The sequence below is a fragment of the Rhinopithecus roxellana genome, chromosome 6 (genome assembly GCF_007565055.1).
Source record: "Rhinopithecus roxellana isolate Shanxi Qingling chromosome 6, ASM756505v1, whole genome shotgun sequence".
Lineage (NCBI taxonomy): Eukaryota > Metazoa > Chordata > Mammalia > Primates > Cercopithecidae > Rhinopithecus > Rhinopithecus roxellana.
Window position 1 is genome coordinate 51,427,417 of NC_044554.1, and position 20,103 is coordinate 51,447,519.

Consider the following 20,103-nt stretch of genomic DNA (forward strand, 5'->3'; position numbering starts at 1 on the left):
AAAGTGCTGGGATTACAGGCTTGAACCACCGCGCCCAGCCAACCTTTAGCTTTGTTAACCGGGAACAGGGCAGCCTTTAGTCTAGAATTAATTTTGACTCACTAGTGAGGCGATACCTTTCTGAGGACATTACCCAATGCCCCATGTCTGAAGAGGATTTTCTACTTGGTTCGAACACGAGCTATTCCTGGCTTTGTGAAAGGACTGACGCTCCCGAGACTGTCCCGCCTGCTCATTGCTAACTCAACTTCCATCTCAGGTGGTAGTTTCTCACATGCATGCACCTGTCAGTACTCAGCTGAAGATTCCAGAGGAAACCTCCATAAACTTCTAGCTTGGTTCTGGGTGCGGCTCTCCTCTCCATGTGGCTTTCTTGTATCCTTCCTTGCAATTCTAGCTGCCTTGATTTCTCAGAATTCTCAAAGGCCCCTCAACTGAGGGGGGCCATGGGCTGTGTGGGCTCCCTCTCCACAGGCAGTGGCCTCTCTCCAGCAGTCAGCTGGGGCAAGCGTCAGGCTCACTGTGTTCGATTCCCTGCTCTCTCTCCCTGTCCTATGCTGCTTGTCTCATACCAATGTCTCATACAGTTGTTTCATAGATTTTGTCTACTGTTTAAGGTGTTTAAGATATAAAGCTGGTGCTTTTTGCTCCATCTTGGCCAAAAGTCTCACATTAGCATTCAAAAATCAATTCATTTTATTGCTTTGACAGATTAAATGAGGAAACTTTATTATCTCAATAGATGCTGGGAGAGTACTTGATAAAATTAAATATCTAAGATATTTAACATGAAAGATAAAAATGGTTAGCAAACTGGGAATAGAAAGGAACTTCCTTAATCTGATAAAGGGTATCTATAAAAAAAGAAAACACATTAAATACAAGAATGAAGCAATGAAGACTTTCTCTCTAAATCAGAAATAAGAAAGACGATGGGGACTCCTGTTACTGCTACTTCTACTCAACCATGTACTGAGGTCCTAGCCAGTGATCTAAGTAAAATGAAGGATTGTAAGGATAAATATTTGAAGAGAGAAAACAAAACTTGCACTATTTGCATTGGCCATGACTAAATCTATAGAAAATTTGAAAGAATTCACTGAAAGAAAGTTAGAATAATTAATAATAATTTAATTAGGTTGCTGATTCAGCACTGATGTAAAAAGTCAATTATATGTCCATCTACTAAATCAGAAAATGAAATTTTAAGATTATTTAGAATAGCATAAAAATTAAGATAACTGGGAATATATCCAGCAAAAGACAGGATATTCTAGAGAAAACTATAAAACTTCATTGAAAGACATTGAAGACCTAAACAAATGAAGAGATACACCCCGTTCATATGCGAGAGGAGTCAATATTGTAGAAATGTCATTTCTCTCCAAATTGATCTATGGGTACAATGCAGTGAGATCAATATTATAACATTTCTATGTGGAATTTAATAAACATTCTAAAATATTCATAGAACTCAAATGAGCTAAGAATAGCCAGGAGACTGTTTAAAAAAAAAGAAAAACATGGAACTTATTATAAAACTGTAATAATTAAGAGAAGCAGAGTATTAATATAAGTATGAGAAAATGGAACAATAGAAGAAAGAGACTAGAAACATTTACATGTATATAGACATGATGTATGGCAGAGATCTATTGAAGATTAGTGGGGGAAAATGGAGATTTCAATAAATGGTGCTTGGACAACTGGCACCAACTTTCTATTTGGAAAGAACATAAAATTGGAGCTTTACCACCATCATTCACAAAACTCACTTATAAGTGGGGGTATTTCCTTTTGAAAGAAAAATGGAACTATGTTGCAAATCTTTTCACCTTTTTCCCATGTCAATAGATAGAAAATAATACATATATAAAATAGACATGATTTTTAATAAATGTACCAAAATTTATTCAGTCTGATTAGTTCATTACAAATATTTTACTATTATAAATACAGTGAGCATAGTTGTATAAGAGATCCTAATTTTCACACATTCTACACTCCTACAGCTTCTTTCATACACTGAATGTACTGGTTTTAATAAGTGAACATTTTGAGCTATTACATGGCAGCTACATTGCCTTTATTGTATTGTATTTGCTTTTATTTTTATAAAGAATTGTGCAAAAAAGAAATGAATTTGCCACTACTAGTGATAAGCAGCACAGTATCGTATACTTTTATAATAGGCACAAAGATAAAAAGCACTTGGCACTGTGAGTGTGGCTAATCTTGATCGCCATCACATACTCACTGAACTCAATCCATTCACTGGTACTCAGTCATCAGAGAAAAGAACAATGGTAAAGAACATGAACAAAATACTCGGAATACATATTATTAAAGACTTGGTATAAAGGAAATGTATAATTAGAAATTTTATCTTTCTCTTTTAAATTCCTCTGGAACAGAATTTTTTTTTGTTTTGTTTTGTTTGTAGCATTCATATATCCACTTTCACCAGTGTTTTTCAGATTTCCATTATGTAAAAAAGGACTGCTTACATTATATATTCATCAGATTATTTTCAGTAGGATAAATTCCTAGAAATACAGTTAATAGGGCCAAAGGTATGCATATATTTTAGACACTTCATAGATACTATACCCAGTTTCTGAGATAGGATGTTCCAATTTATATTCCCATCACAAAAACACACCACCAAGCTTTTAATCTATAACATGCTTTTTAGTCATGACAATTCAATGTTACTGTTTTAATTTGCATTTCTTTGCCGAAATCACTCTGTTTCCTTACCTATAAAATGCAGATAAAGATAATCTACCTATAAGGATTGCATACTATGTAAAATTCTTAGGACAGTGCCTAGCATGTAGTAAATAGTCAGCAAATCTAAGCTATTTTTTCAAATGCTTATTTCTTTTATGAATTTTCTATTCTTACCCCTTGCTCACTTTTTATATTAGTCCTTTGCCCATTTCGTATTGCTTTATCCTAAGAGCTTGTTATAAGAAAAGTGAATTCCTGGTCTATCACATGATAATACTTTTCCCAATATGTCATTTAAAAGTTTAGAATGTCTTTTTAAATAAAAAGACAAATGCATCAGTATGATTTTTGCCTTAAATGTCATGCTTAGAAAGGCTTTGTCTTCCTTAAGTTTATACTGATAATCACTTAGATTTTACCCTAATACTTTTTTTAACTTCAAACTTCTATTTTAAGTTCAGGGGTACATACACAGGATGTGCAGCCTTGTTACATAGGTATAAACATGTGCCATTTACCCTAATACTTTAATCATTTTATTATTTTACATTTAGTTCTTTAATCAAACTAGAATTTTTTTATAGGATGAAGGGAGCTATGTTTTCCAAATGTTTTGCAATGGACATGTATTATTTTCATAATTAGAAAACAACTCAATACTCTGAATATTAATATTAGAATCAAACTTATCACTCTATTAATATTGGAATCAAACTTTTCACGACATTCCAACTCCATCTGCTAATTTTCAGACTGGCCTAGACAACTGTGAACAGACTAATTCGCATAAAAGCTGAATGTAATTAGTCCACAGTTAACAATTACTTTCCTATTGGTATTCTCATTAATATAAATTACCAAGGTTTTCTCTATAACAGGGTCAGTAAACTTTTTCTGTAAGTGACCAGATAATAAACATTTTAGGCTTTGGGCCATACAATCTGTCACAACTACTCAGCTCTCCCCTGTAGCACAAAGGCAGCCACAGACAATATATTTGTGAACGAATGTGGCTGTGCTCCAATAAAACTTTATTTATGGATACTGAAACTTGAATTTTACATATTTTTCTGTTCACAAAAATTATTCTTCTTTTGATTTTCTTTGCATCATTTAAAATTAGAAGATTCTTGGCTTCTGGGCTATACAAAACAGGTGGCAGACCAGTTTGCCAATGCCTGCTTTATTTCAATACTTTTGGGTGTATTTTCTATAGCAGGACCACCCAACAGAACCTTCTGCACTGACAGACAGGCTGGCTGTATACCTGTGATTTCCAATATGGTGGCTACTAGCCACATATGGCTGTTGGGCACTTGAAATGTGGTGAGTGTGACTTAGGAACTAAGTTTTACATTTTATTTAATTCTAATTAATTTAAATTTAACTAACCACATGTGGCTAATAGCTGACATATGGGATAGTGCATACCTATAGATTGGGCCTAAATAAATCATATGTAGATATAGATACAGATGTATGTGTGTGGGTATTTTTCTCCTGAGGATCTAATTTGACATATTTAGTACTGTCACAAAAATCGTGGATATTTACTCAAGTAAAAATTCCACAATTTTTTTCCAGTGACAAATGGGAATAGTTAATTTGCATTTCTAAAGCCCTCTTGCCCTAAGTTCTCTGAATGCCAATTAAGCAATGAGCAGAACATGTGATCAGAGCCCCAGAAGCATTTATGCCACTCCTGCAGGTGGCAGCTTCTCCTCATTGCTGTTATTCCTTAAAGGCACACCGTATCCTCTTTCCCCTGACCCTGCCCTCTCTATCTCCACAGGGTAAAAATAAAAATAACTGAATTAGTGGGAGCATTCTATAGCTGTTGTCACTTTTCTTAGGTACCAAATGCTTTTCTAATAAAAAAAGCACACTTACCGTCGGGTCAAGCTGATTGTTCCGTGTTGTGATGGACAGTTCAATGGTGGACAGCTGCACATCTTTCCAGACCTCTGGGCTCACCTCTTGGGAAAGGGCTGTGGGAATCCATTAGATACAGGTCAGTTTCTTCCATTAACATTTACCCACCCACCACGGACGGCCAGCTGCTAGCTGCTCAGCTCAGTTTCTCAAGCCTTTCTGCTGACTCTTTGCCTTCATTTTATTTATTTCATGCTTCTTCTACATAGAGGTAAAAATGGCATCTCTGTGCCTAAAACATCACTACCAAAAGCAGTCACATTAACAGAAAGATTGTGCACAGAGACTGCTATGCCCATTGATGGCACGTTGCTTGGGCATGCTCTGGTGGCACACAGAAGGATCAATTCAGTGATTCCTGAAAGGCTTCTCCTGCTCTAGTTAAGTCTCTAAAACTGATTTTGGAGGTCTACTTTAGGGCACTCCTAAACTGACCAGGGCCCTCCAATCTTCAGTCGCCACATTGCTCACCATCCTGTGGTTGTGCCCAGTAGGATGCAAGCCTTCGTAATATTCTCCTGTACAAAGAAGGTCTTTGTACAGGGGTCTCCTCTGGTTCACTGGGAGGTCTCTCTGTAGGTCCCGTGTATGAGATAGAGGCTTGATGAGTCTGAGGCCACTCCTTTTAATGTAGAGAGAGAAAATTTTCTTATGCATATACAATTCCACTCTGGGAGTTTCTCTCAGTAAAGGTTATTTATTTGTCTCTTTATACCTGCTAACAAGTGAATTAATAATCTCCTCTCACTGGATGGAATGCTAATTTGGAGCATGGAATCCTCAAGCTTTCTTTTCCTCTTAAAGCTAGATCTTAAAAACCATGAATTCAGCAAGTACTGCCTCCACTGCTCCCCCTAAAATGGACTAACCATCACCATTTACACTTGTCCAAAGAGAGGGTGAATGAACATAGGGTCATCTGTAATAAATTCATCTTTGGCTTACAGATGGTGATGCAAAATGAAACTGAGGAAATCCAGTTGCATCAAGTACCTACCTCACTTCTGGAATCTTATTCCACACACAGGACAGAATGGTTTAGCCCAGGCTCACAATCCAGCCCAAGGCTTCTCACTTTGCTTCAAAGCCCATCACCCTCACACTCTAATTTTTTTTTTTTTTTTTTGTCCTCTGCGTCCTGGCATCCCAAGTCCAGTGTCATCCTGGATCACATCCTGACCGCATGAATAATTAAAACCATACCCTAGCCTCTCAGCCCTTGACATCACCTCCAGTTCACCACATCCACCCATTTCCATGGCCACATCCTGCCCCCTAATGTCACCCAGAACTATTTCACTTTGGAAATCTAAAACTCTGAGATCCTACCCTCTAATCATATCCCATATTCTTCTGGTTGATTCTTTTGTGCCCATTGTGTCTCTTAGGGTGAAATGCTTCCCTGTTCTCAAGTTTCCAGGTGGTGAATTACAAAACAGTAGCAACACTGGCTTCTCTCACTCCACCACTTATTCCTCCCCAAGTCTAGAAGGACCAATGCATGGATCCAGCCCCTTCCTTTCTCTCTGACAGCAGCTGTCCTTGTCTCAAACGTTCACTGCTTCTTCTAATTTTCATGTGGTGAAAATTAGCTTCTTGTGGTGGTCTCTGCCCTGAAGGAGCTGTTTCAATGGATACCTTCAGCTCACAGTATTAGGAGATCAGATAGAGACCACGTATCGGTGCTCTGTCCTCCACTCCTGCTGACATTTATAAAGATGATGTTTTGATCTTCATCTGCCTAGTTCCTGCATTTGTTTTCACACCTTGGTTCAAACTAAAAAGAGGAAGAGAGGGGTTTTACTGTGGGCCTCTGAAGACCTAACTGCCCCAAGTTTTCAATCACATTGAGGATTCTACTCCCTGACCACTCATTTTCCCTCAGTGCCAAACTGATAGTCAATTACTTTCAATCGCTTTCTTTTTCCACTTACTCCAGGCCCTCCTGTGTCTTTATTCTTCTACAATATGTCCTAGAAAGCCCCAATTCTGGATCAGCCTTGTCACTAAGTTCCTGCACTCGTACATCATGGCTCAGTATTACTAGAGGAGAAAATGATATTCCTGCTGAGTATTAATATAGGGAAAAGCAGTCACCCAAAAGAGCATTCGTGTCTACAAATCGTTAGCCTCAGGTCTTCAATGCTACTTGATAATCCTAAGCCTCCTCCTCCATTCATCTTTCTTCAGAATCCCCCATACCACTACCCACCGCCTTTCTGACAGGATGACTGCTTCCTATATTTCAGTGAGAATATCAGGGACGTCAGTGAGAATACCTTAACTTTCTCTAATCTCATTTTCATCTGGACCTACCCTTTACTCCTCTCCTGTATCAATGAAAAAAGGTGTCCCTTCTCCTGTCCAGGGACAATCCAGGACTCTGGATCCCACACCCTTCTATCTGCTCTTGGATTTTGCCAATTCAGTCATGCTTTCTGTCTCCCTTCTCTTCACCTCCTCACATTCTTTTCTTTTTCTTCAGTCTAGAAACACATGAATATTCTCCACTTTTAAAAACTCCATATTGATCCCATGTTTCTCTCAGCTTTTGCCTTCCCTATCTCCTTCTCTTCAAAGTCAGGTTTCTTGAAGGAGTAGCCTGTCCTTGCCATTTCTTTACATCACTTTTATGTCTTGACTTTCTTCAACCTGGCTTCAGCCACCACAGTTTGGAGGCTGTCCAGCTTTTGGAGGCTGCCAAATTCGTTGGATACTCTCTTGTCTGTATATTTAAAGTCTTTGCTTTTGCTTCTTGAAACTCTTACTTTTCTCTTGAAATTCTCTCTTCTATTGGCTTCTATGTTAGTATTCTCTCCTGCATTTTCTCTTAGCACTTCTTAGTCATTTTTGGTAGTTCTTTAAATGTTTATGTCCCTTAGGGATATTCCTGGCCCTCTGTACTGAATGGTAATTTCACCCAACCCATGGTTTCAACACCGCTCACACACTTATGACATTTGAATCTGTTTCTGTAATCCAGACCTCTCTGCTGAATTCCAGACCTAAATCACAATTGTATCTTTGCTTGTCTGTACCACAGGTATGTTAACTCTACATAGATTAAACTGAAAATTTCATCTCTCTTCACAAACTTGATTTACTCTTTAATATTATCAACATCAGTGGAAAACTCCAATTACCAAACTCTAGTCCCTCATACCAGAAATCTGATAATCCTATATTCTTCTGACTTTTGAGGTTCTAACTTAACAGTTCTTTAATCCGTCTTCTACTGTCAATACTCACTGTTACCTCCTTAGTCTATACGTTACTTCCCACCTGACTACTTTAACAATCTTCTATCTAATGTCCTTGACTTGAGCTACCTACATCCTATCTGTTCTTCTGTTTAGAAAAAAACAATTTTTCTAAAATGCAAATCTGCTCATGTCATGCCTCTGCTTAAGACTCAATAACTCCCCATTGCTTTAAGGATAAAAGTCAAATTGCACATCAAAACCCGCCATAACCTGCCCTTACCTAACCCACTGGCTTCACTTCCTGCCATTTTACTGCATTAATCATAATTAAGGGCCATGTCACACCACTGTGACTTCACACAGCCTTTAAATGTTTCAAAATTTAGTGTAAGTGTCACCTCCCCTGGGAAAATTTCCTGACCCTCATTAGATTTAGATGCCCCTCCTCTCTGCTCCCGTCTTAGTCTTTCTGTCTGTCTCTCACAGCACTGGCCTAACTGCTGATTTACTTACACTTCCCTCCCAGCATATGAATACTTCTACTGAGGGCAGGAAACCTGTCTCATTTGACTTTGTATCCCAAGCATATATCAACAGCTGTTTGCTGAATAAATGGTGGAAACAGTTTATATTCCATTTAAATATGTAGCTACTCTGTTTCCTCCTAAATGCACTCAGAACTCCACCAATGAAATTATTCCCTCGAGGAATAACCGATTTTACTAATCCAGTTTGCCCTTGGTATATAAAGACCTTGCCCTGCCAAGTTCATTTTTAAAATTATATACATTTACTTCTAGTAGTCTAGTGATTTTAGGGTTTTACATTTAATTTTTTAATCCAGTCAGAATTTTTTTAAAAGGTAAAGGAAGCTATGTTTTCCAAAAGTTTAAAAGGTAAAGGAAGCTATGTTTCCACATGTATTACTTTTATAATTAGAAAAACACTCAATAACTGAATATTAACATTAGAACCAAACTTCTCACTACATTCCAACCCCATCTGGCAATTTTCAGACTGGCCAGCCAAACTGTGAATATACCATTTTGATTTGCATAAAAGCTGAATATAGTCTGTAGTCCACAGTTAAAGATAACTTTTCTATTAGCATTTTCACTAATAAAAGTTGTTAGGCTTTTCTCTATGCCAGTATTTTCTATTGTATCATATAGAGTAGCACTGCCCAACAAAAATTTTTCTGATAATGGAAATGTTCCATACCTATACTCTCCAATACAGTCACTATCACCCATACTTAGCTAGTATAGTTTGAAACCTACTGATATAAACACAAACCTGTACAATTAGATATTACATATTCAGATGCAAATCTTCAATTCATTTCCAGGTACTAACATAGACAAGCATACAAATAATCAGCGGGACATATGGCATTATGTTCAAGGTCTGTCTGGCAAGAGAGTGAATTAATAGCAAAGGTAATTAGAATGCTAACGAGAAATTAAATATAGGTTTGGAAGTAGAGGGAATGAGTTGGTAGATGAGGGGTGATTGCTTATCAAAACAGGAATGCTTTCTGTATTTACATTTAATCAAACATGCCCTGTTTTAGAGTTGAAGCATGCCACATTCATCTGTAGCAAGGAATTAAAAAAATATACCAAATATCTGCATTACAGAGAAACAACAAAATAACACAGCAAATATCTACATTGTAAATCACATTTACCTTAAGAGTGCTGAAAAAGTGGGCTGCTTTGATTTTTAGAGGCCCAAGATACCAGTACCTGTGAAAAGACCAAGATAAAAATCTGATAAGAATATCAAAAGAACTATCATGTGATAGATACCATTCATGGCAGACAATACATTAGAATTACATCTCTGCTATGAGTGGCTATTCTGGTAGCTAGGAGGTTATGGCTTAGTATAAAAGAGTATTACATCCAATTTTAAATCCACATTTCGATGCCTTGTCAAGTTACATGTAATTAGTTAGTTATACAGTAAAGATCCTTGCAATTTATGAGAGATATATAACCAGGCTCCCTGAGTCACTAAATTCACAACATCCTTGAAACACATCCTTTAAGCCATAGAATACAGTTCGGTATACAGTTGTCCCTCAGTCCAAAGTCTGCAGATGTTCAAGTCCCTGATAGAAAATGCCATGTTTGCACATAATCTATGTACATTCTCTTGTATATTTTAAATCATCTCTACATTGCTTATAACACTTAATACGATGCCTACACATCACTTTATTTGCACGGATTCAACACAGTACTCAGTGTGCAGCCAATTCCAGTTTTGCTTTTTGGAATTTTGTGGAATATTTTTTTCCCTAAATATTTTCTATCTGCATTTGTTTATATCTATGGATACAACGGGTCAAGTGTACATTCAAAAGGGCTATGAGTAAAGGATGATACAGCCACACGAAGATGCAAACACTGCATGCTCTGATGTGCTGATCCCAAGCTAAATGACTAGATCCTGTACACCATGTCCTCTCCCACAAACAAATGCACATATGCACACTCAATTAAAAAGTGTAAACCAGCATAATTTCACATTACTCATGTTATACAGCTTTAAAATGGCAAATGTTAAATCTGGGAATAACGAGAATCTATTGCTTATTGCTAAATACATAAAAGCTACTGGAGAGAGGAAGACACCTAATCGGAATTAGAAAATGGCATAAAGTAGATTCTTCTCTTAAAACTTATCTCTGTTAACAAATCACTCAACATTAACTGCTCTCTATTGATTCTGATCATATACATTTATTTAGCATCCACTATGAATGTGGAGGAAACAGAAGAAATATAAAGTATAAATTTCCCACTTTGGGAGCTTATGATTTGAGAAAATAAGACCCAAATAAGTAAAAGCAAACAATGAATGACTATATAGAAAAGCATAAACTGATCAGTGCTTATTGGTAAGGGGAATCAAAAAGAGACAAAAAATCATTAAGGGCCTAAAATTATTGGAGCAGCCATGCTTATAAAATGAATGGCACAGAATAAAGTCAGGGTACAAAACTTAGAGTATGGGAAACAGGATAACAGCCAGAGAAAGAGGGAAAAGCTTAGAAGTAAAGATGCATAATTTCATAATTAGGGGTGATGACAGAGTAAGTTGGGCCTGGAATAACAAAGAGCTTAGATATAATCCAAGAGGGAATGCAGAAACATTCTAAATGATTATTTAGGTTGATATTGTGCTACTACTAATGAGGCCCTGATCATCTGATTTTTTTTTGTTTTTTTTTAAATTTACTTTATAGTTTGCTTCTTTCCCTAGTTAGTCAAGTAGAAGGTTATCTCAACTCAGGCAGTTACCTTCTACATATTCCTCAGTTTCCTTCATCTCTACCAATAGTACATTTTGCCACTGTCTTTGTAGTCTTCTGTAGCCAGCTAGGAAATGATTTCTCCTATCTCTACCATTTCTTTCTTAATACAAAGAGCAACTCAGTGGATGGGCCTAGCCAAGGCAGCACGTAATGACAATCAGAATTTTAAAATTCTTTGTTCAGAAACCAATCAAGATATGGGGCAAGTATATAAAGTAGCCCTAAAAGTGTTGACCTGTACTATGCTTTACTGTTGCTTAACACATTTTGGAAAGCAATTTGTCCTAACCAGACTTTTTTAGGGAAAGCTAAGCAGTTTCTCTTGGTGAGCTGCTGGATTTGAGATTTCAGATCAAACACAAGGTAATTTGTGGAACCCTATAATCATGGCACACTTGCAAATAAAAAGATGTGAAATACTTCAGAATGCAAAGTGTAATATAATATGGTAATGTCTCTTTTTTGACATTGCACTGTCAGGAATCTCATTAGCAAGAATAATAAAAGTGAAACAAGTGAGAGAAATTTCTGTAAAAAAAAAAAAAAGCCTGGCAGGCTGGCCTATCAAGTGAAAGAGCAATTTCTTGAGAGCTATGTGTGAGATCAGCCACAATTCATTTAAACTTACTCAAACTGTAAGCCCTCGATTTTAAGAAAAGGTAAAGAGAAAATACCACCCACCAGGTATGAAGCAAATCTCACACGGTGTCCCCTTTAGTCCTGCTCAGCAAGCCCTTGCCTAACTTTACCTCTCCACAGCAGATGGAACACGACACACCCTCTCTCCAAGCCAAGAGTTTCTTTGCACACAATGGATTCTCCAAAAAGAAGTCAATTCCCACGAAAAGCCAGTGCTGGCCCTCTCATCAGCTCCTCAACAGGCCTGTTTCTCCCACCTCACGGCACAGCCAGGCGCCGCCTTTCTTCCTCCTCTAAGAGCAGCAGCCTGTGGTCTCCCAATCTGTGAGGTCTTCACAAAAATACCTCTCAGGAAAAGTCGTCCAACTGCAACAGCTCCGTAAGGCTGTAGCCCAGGCAGTCCCTTCCACTTGGTAGCCCGCTAAGCAGCTGCAGAATGACAGGCAATCCAGTTCTCCCTACAGCCTAGCTTGAGCCTAACCTATGCTCAAATATTGTACCTAAAAATAGAGACACACCCTTCTCCTCTTCAGCTACTGCCCAGCTAGTGTTGAGGAAGCTGCAACCTTCCCCAGCCTTTCTGCATACAGGACATAAACCTCTACCTGATTGTTCCTACCTCCATTATTCACACACAATTCAACCTCAAGGCCCACCAAATTTATTCCCAGAAGATCTCTGTGAGTTAAAACCTGAAAGGCAGGGACAGAATAAGATTTTTTAAAAAAAACATCACACATCAATATAGTAATCCTTTACTTGCTAACTTTGACGCCAGCATCTCTGAAAGATCCCCATCGAAGGCCGGTCATTGCAAACACAGGCTGTTCCTTTTCACCCTGGAAGTTAAACACATTTCATTTAAATTCATGATTACAATCAGTCACTTGGAACTCTTTACATGTAAGTACTCAGCAAATGTTCATGGCCTACTTTTCATCAAACCAAAATTCTAAAAAGCCTGCTCAAACATTAAAGACATTAACCCTGTGAGTGCTCAGTAAAAATACTTGAATAAGCCACACTGTAAATGAAGGGAAGTTTTACACATCAGGTCTCATGAATCTGCTGGCAGGGGAACATACTGTCATACTTTGGACTGTAAATTTGGGAGTACTATGTTACTTCTTGAACCAATCAGTAGTCAGGTCAGCTAGAATTTCTTTCCTGTACTTGTCCAAGGCAAAGATAACTTAAGCCTGCATTTTCCTTATAGGGTCAAGAGCTCTCAAGTCAGATCAGAATCCTGGTACTCTAGAATGTTTCACCTGAATATCTGAAAATACAGTCAAATATGTGTTAGAAAAAGTCAAAATAAAAAGTGATTTGGAGTTAGTCCAATGTTTTATGGCCAAATACTGCATATTATAATCAGTGAATTTCTAATAAATCAGTGAATTAAGCAACATATAGGAAAAATACACAATACAGCCAAATGTCTCTAAGAGTTTATACTCCACCCTGAATCTTCCTTAAAAAATTATCAATAATCTAGGTACCAGGATTCTAAATGGAATTTTTCCTGTAGCTCAGAATTTCATCTAAAGTCTAAGAGCTGAAAATTGACAGGCACCCAGTGCCCCCACACTCTAAAGAGAGCCACCAAATGCTACAGAAGAGTCCACAGAAGTTGCTAAAAGCGGGCAGAACCAGCTTGATTCCCATCACAGCCAGTGCAAGCAGAAGAGTAGCAACTGGAGGTAAATCCTTGGCAGTGCAAGTCACTGCCTAGAGAAAGCATGCCGTCTTCTCCGCAAGGGAAAGAGTGCTTCCCCCAACACCACTTTCACTCCCGTTTCCACTATGCCAAAAGCAAATCATTTGCTTTGGAATGACTAGGAGAATCAAAGAGATTTCTAGGAGAATCAAACACAATAAAAGAAGCCTGCAAGGGAAGGACGCTGGCCTCTCATCCCTTTGTCGAGGATCTGCAGGTGCAGTAGACTTGCATTTTCACTCTCTGTACGTGCTTTAGCAAGGCACAAGGGAACCAGAGAGAAATGGCAGAGAAAAAAGGAGAACGTGCAGCAACTCACTGGCTGGTACAGCAAGGACATATTAGTTTTCTGGGTGCCTAGTGGATACTGTGGAAGGTAACAGGCCTTTGAGTCATCTTGACAGTATCCCATCTAAGAGCCTAGCCCAGGGATGATAGTATCCAAGCAGTCAGAAGCTGTGGAGAGAGCGAAGCCTGGATGCTCTCTGCAGGAAGTTGAAAAAGGTGGAGCTAGAACAGATCTCTAACATCAGAAAACTATGTATGCCATGGGGAGGAATCCCAAAGAATTCACACATGAACCCGTAAGACAGCCAGCACAGGGGCATCAGCAACCAAGAAGGAATGGTAAGGAAAAAGATTTTTCTCTAATCATTCCTTTATGTACCAACAATAAAGTAGCTAGAAACAGTAGGAAGCAGAGAGAGTGCGATGAAAAAACAGCCCAAAGACACTGAGGGGAAGGAGGACTTTTTTTATTTTGCCTTTTTTTTTTTTTTTTTAAGACAGTCTCTCACTCTGTTCCCCAGGCTGGAGTACAGTGGGGTGATCTCAGCTCACTGCAACCTCCGCCTCCCAGGTTCAAGTGATTCTCCTGCCTCAGCCTCCTGAGTAGCTGGGATTACAGGTGCACGCCACCACGCCTGGCTAATTTTTGTATTCTTTTAGTAGAGACGGGGTTTCACCCTGTTGACCAGGATGATCTCCAACTTCTGACCTCTGATGATCCACCTGCCTCAGCCTCCCAAAGTGCTGGGCTTACAGGTGTGAACCACTATGCCCAGGATTGCTTACTAATATGAGGAGGTGATGGAGGATATCAATGATACAGTAACATTTGAACAGAGACCTGAAGTACATGAGAAATCCAAATGAGGCCAGAGAGGTCACAGGGACTGGACTGTGTTTGGCCTTGAAGGACTTTGAATGACTTCGGTGTTATTCAGAGATGGAAAGCTGTTGATGGGCTCTGGGCAGAGAAGCGACATGCTCTAACTCCTGACCACACACTGGCTGTTGTGCTGACAACAGATCGTAGGGAGGCGAGGGGAGAGGGAATGACAAGAGTTAGAGGACTCCTGGAATGATCCAGACAAAAGATGAAGGCAGCTAGGACCAGAGTGGTAAGAACAGAGGCAAGAAGAAATGCTTGATTTTGGATATATTTTGAAGATAGAACCAACATGACTTCCTGCCTGAATGGGGGAGTCAAAGATGACTCCAGAATTTTGGGGTGTAATAAGTGATGATTTTATCAAAGTATAAGTGATCATTTAAAGACTGTATTATTTCTTAGGAATGTTACATGCTGACCATTAAAGATTTATAAAATGGTATAATAACGTAAACCAATTGTTTTGAAGTGAGAATCCTCACAGAATACCTAAGTGATCCTAGGCAAGTCACTTAACTTTTGAACATGGGCTTCTACCTCTGAAAACAAGGTCATCTTTTGCTTAATACTAAAACAACCTTCTCTACATTATCTTCTATGAGTGTATAAAGGGGCTATCACCACTGTATCCTCACCTGCTAGCAGTGAGTGGCCAACAGTAAGTAAAATTTATGATAAATACATAAAATTTTAAAATTACTATATTTAATCATAAAATGAGGTGACAGAATAACCTCATAAAGCTTTTACGTGAGCCAAAAATATCCCTACCCTCACTGGAATTTCACAAACGTCACCTCTCATGTATCTGAAGACAGATATGTTTTCACTCATCCATTCGGTATTGACAGAACCCCTACTCAGCCAAGCATGGTGCTGGAAACTGCAGACACACAGGTGAACACACTAACACACTCCCTGCCTCGAAGTGCTCACATTTCCTCGCTAGCTTTATGCTCTCCAAGCTACATGTCTAGTCTTTCCGTTGTTCCGCCATGATTTTACAGCCTCATTATCTTGTTTACCCAGCTCCCTCTGTTGTTTGTCAGTGTCTCTCTTAATTCTGTCATCTAGAACTGAATCTAAATATTGTCTGAATTAAATCCCACTTAACGCCTTCACCTTAACAAAATTGCTAAGTAAGTATAATAGTGTGGTAAGTTTCCATATACCAGGCTTCTGATTTATATTGAGATACCTACTGAGTATCATGGAAGTAGGTACAACTGCGCAGAGGGTGGGGGGAGCTAAGGAGATGGATGGTCAAGGAAAATATAAATTTTAAAACAAAACAAATTATTATTTTTAATTGATAAATCACACTTGTATATGTTTATGGGGTACAATGTGATTGACATGTGTATGCAATGTGGGATGATTAAATCAAGCTAATTAAATATTCATCACCTCATTTACTTACCCTTTTTTGTGGTGAGACATTTGAAGTTTATTCTCTTAGTTATGTTTAAATGTACATTATTATCAACTATAGTCACCCTGCTGTGCTATAGATCTCAAAACTTATTCCTCCTATCTAACTGCAAATTTTGCACTATTTGGCCAGCAATTAAAAAACAAGGTACCTAGATTAGGGGAGGTTGGAAAGAACTGGAAAGAAGACAAAGGAGAGAAGAAAGTGATTCTAGTCTAAGGGAGAGAAATAACAGTATATATGTATAGCATCATTTCCCCAAATGTTTCATAACATGTTAACAAGTGTTATGTCTGAGGAGGATGATGCTGCTGCTGCTGATGACAGAAGATTCCATGGTGAAATAAATTGGAAAATACCAAACTTATTTGGTTTGAAGCAAGTTACGTTTACTGCAGTTCTTCTTTGAGTCTTTACTATGTTAATGTACATTACACATTTCCAAAGGAGGAAGCACAATATACAGCTTTCCTAAGTTGTCAACTGTGCAACCCTTCTGTGGGAGGACATTTTTGTATAATTAATATTTCTTGGTAAATGCTGTCCTAAAGCATGCAGTGTAGGGAAGAAGTGCTAAGTACTGAGAGTTGCTGACTGATCCTCTAACCCTGTTTTCTCTTTCTTCATCTCGGGGGAAGAATTTTTTAGGAACATTCCGTTAGAATTAAATAAAAAGCCTTGTGACCCCAAAGTTCCACTGATGTGGAGTGCTGTGTCCTAGCAAAAGGTGAGAATGGCTCTGGGTAACAGGAAATGGGCAAGCAAGGCAGAATATGTGTGAGCAGATCTAGAGAATAATTAGTATTCCAGATGGGCACTGGACTGTCAAGATTCAGAAGAGGCCTGAGGACCAGCCATGGAGAGACTAGTCCCTGTTGGGGTACACATGAACACAGAAAAAGTAAGGAAGGTCAGATGGACAAAGTAGAAGCCAACAATAGACAAAGTCCCACTATATCTTAACCCACTAAAGATCTGGGTAGGCAGTCAAATTTTGAGATGGTTGGGTCAGTAAACAAAAACAAAAACAAAAACAAGCACACAGGCAGATCTTCACAGCAAAGGAGATGTGCTGCCCCAATTCACAGACTTCTCTAGAAAGACTTCTTCTAAATCCCTGGGAGAAAATGGCCTAGGGTTTCTGGAAGAAAATAATGGAGTGAGCAGGTTGGAATAAATGCTTAAGGAACACCGAAAAGAAAGCAAGTCCCATAAACTAGATAGATGCCTAATCTGGAAATTTCAGGGATCCTAGATAAAGAAAGTAGAAGGTGTTCTAAAGGAGTTCTGAAGCAGCTTCAAGCATCATCTTAAGAGAATGACAAGGCCAGGGTCTAAAAAGAAGGAGTCCATGTAATTAGCCAGGAATGGCGAACAGGGAAAAGGGAAAGGTTCTAACTCCCCACGAACTCCCCTCTGTGCCTCAATTGGTTCTGGGTTGGGAGGGTCTTAAGAATCTAGTTGAAAAAACAAAAAGAAAAAGCTAGAAAGAATTCTATAAACCTTCCCAGTAACTACTTTAAAGTCAAGTATCAGGCATTATAGATGTCTATATGGGGAAAACTGCCCTTCAAAAATCATGGAATGGTGCCAAGTATGACGCCACCTGGACAAAGCAGTTAAGTGGAAAAACCAATGGACTATGAGAAAGGAAATCTCAATTCTAGTTACATCTCCAGCACAACTCATCATAATCAAAGGATTCTTTTTTCCTAACCTGTCAAAGGAGGATACGAATCTCACCCTCAACTTCCTCACTGAGCGGGAGATTCAAGTGAAATGTGAACACAGATTGAACAATCTAAAAGCTAAATAGAAGGCATTATTGTTTTCAAGAACTATTTATCTTTGGAGAATCGTCAGACATATGATTGATAAGGTTGGATTGTTCTTTGAAAGAAGAAAAATGTGGTATCAGGCTTTAGCTGTCATGCTTATAGTACAAGGCTTTTTCTATGATCTTTTTCCCCATATTCTGAAATTAATTTTCAGAAAATAAGGAAAAAAGAGAAAATGTATCCAACTTAGTTGGGTTCCTCAGAAACCAGAGTAGAGACTGTTGTACCACGTTTTCTACGAACTGATTTTCAGAGTTTTCTTTCTGGATTGTGTCATCAATACACAGAGCCTGTGGTAAATTTGATACTGGTTTCATCAATTCACAAAATCAGTATATTTCAAAGAAAAACATAAAGGAGATAAGAGACATTTAAATATAAGCACAGGCCGGGCTCAGGGCTCACGCCTGTAATCCCAGCACTTTGGGAGGCTGAGGTGGGTGTATCACGAGGCCAGGAGTTCAAGACAAGCCTGATCAATATGGTGAAACCCTGTCTCTACTAAAAATACAAAAATTAGCTGGGTGTGGTGGCACGCACCTGTAGTCCCAGTTACTCAGGAGGCTGAGGCAGGAGAATGGCTTGAACCTGGGAGGTGGAGGTTGCAGTGAGCCAAGACTGCACCACTGCACTTTAGCCTGAGTTACAGAGTGAGACTCCATCTCAATCAATCAATCAATCAATCAATCAATCAATCAAAGCACAGCAAGAATTTCCAGTTAAATCTCAGATACTCTGGGATGGATTACTTCTAACACATATGTAAGAAAGAATAAATCACTCAGTTATTAAGAGATGTATCCTGATCCACCTCCTTTGGTAATAACAGTATTTTAAATAATATCTCCATAGATAACAATCTCTAGTACCTTTCCTAGACTGAAATTTCAGCATAGCCATCCCATGTTGTGAAAACAAGTTAGCTTTATTATATGCTAAAAGATCAACTGCAATTTAAATCACTTTTATCATGATCAATGAGGTCATGGTGATGAGTCCAGACATCAGTGCACGAGAAGAAAAGAAAATAAAAGGCAAGCTCATGGGTTCGCCAATTGTAAATATACTTACAGCAAGCTCTATGTAACTAACAGCAACTTTTTAGGATTGAAGTTTGGAATCATGACACAGTGAGGACCCTTCATTCATAAATATCAGGGAACCTGAATGAATATAAGATGTTCATCCTGAATGTAGCTGGTACATTCTCAGGCCAAATCTAAGAACACGGGGCTCACCGTTTATAGGGTTATTTAACTTCGCAGCTCTGCCCTCCTAGAAATATGCCCTTTCCAGAAAAAAAATAAAAGTTTAGATGAAAAAGGAGTCACTACGTAACTACTATCCAAGTGAGAATACTTGTCCTGTTTTCTAAGATTTAAATTATTTTTTTAATAGAGAACGCTGATCAAGAATTGACAATAGCTACTGGACCTTCTTACCCTCAAAGTTATTTTGGAAAAGTGTCAAACCAAAACAATTTTTAAACAGTACAATGAACACCATTTATACCTTTCACCTAGATTCACCAACTGCCAACATTTCCTCCATATTAGCTTTATCTGTGTGTATATGTTCTCCAGTGATGTTAAATTTGCTAATAAATTGCAGACCCATGACCCTTTACCACTACATATTTCATCATGCAGCTCCTAAGAACAAGAACACACACAGACATAACCATAACACCACTGTCCCTCTCAAGAAATCTAACATCGATATATAATATTTAAGATACAGTTTATACTAAAATGTCTCTAATTGTTCCAATAATGCCTTTTATGGATTGCCATTATTTCTCATTTTTCCAATTCAGGCTCTTGTACTGCAGTTAGTTATTTCTTTAGTATTCCTTAATCCAGAACAGACTGTCTACCTTCTTTTGGATTTCATGACATTGCCATTTTTTGATGAGTCCAATTTTTGTTTTTAGAATTTGGATTTGTCTAATTATTCATGATTATATTCAGTTAGTTAATACTTTGCGCAGCAAAATACACAGGTGATGTTATATCCTTCTCAATATATCACATCGGGAGGCAGACGACGTCAGTGTATCCATTATTCGCGATGTTAAGTTTGATCACTCGGTTAAAGTAACATATGCTAG

General features: G+C 38.3%; 1 protein-coding gene across 2 annotated transcripts in view; it reads right to left on the bottom strand.

Moving 5' to 3' along the window:
* The window catches only part of AGK (acylglycerol kinase), a 103,264-nt gene that overhangs the window by 7,521 nt on the left and 75,640 nt on the right, over nucleotides 1-20,103 (bottom strand). For both annotated transcript variants that reach the window (XM_010359816.2, XM_010359817.2), the window contains exons 10-13: nucleotides 12,592-12,671; nucleotides 9,559-9,616; nucleotides 5,137-5,287; nucleotides 4,624-4,721 (exon numbers count right to left, since the gene is read on the bottom strand). In XM_010359816.2, coding sequence (XP_010358118.1) covers nucleotides 4,624-4,721; nucleotides 5,137-5,287; nucleotides 9,559-9,616; nucleotides 12,592-12,671 — 387 coding nt within the window. The remainder of the gene's footprint in view (nucleotides 1-4,623; nucleotides 4,722-5,136; nucleotides 5,288-9,558; nucleotides 9,617-12,591; nucleotides 12,672-20,103) is intronic.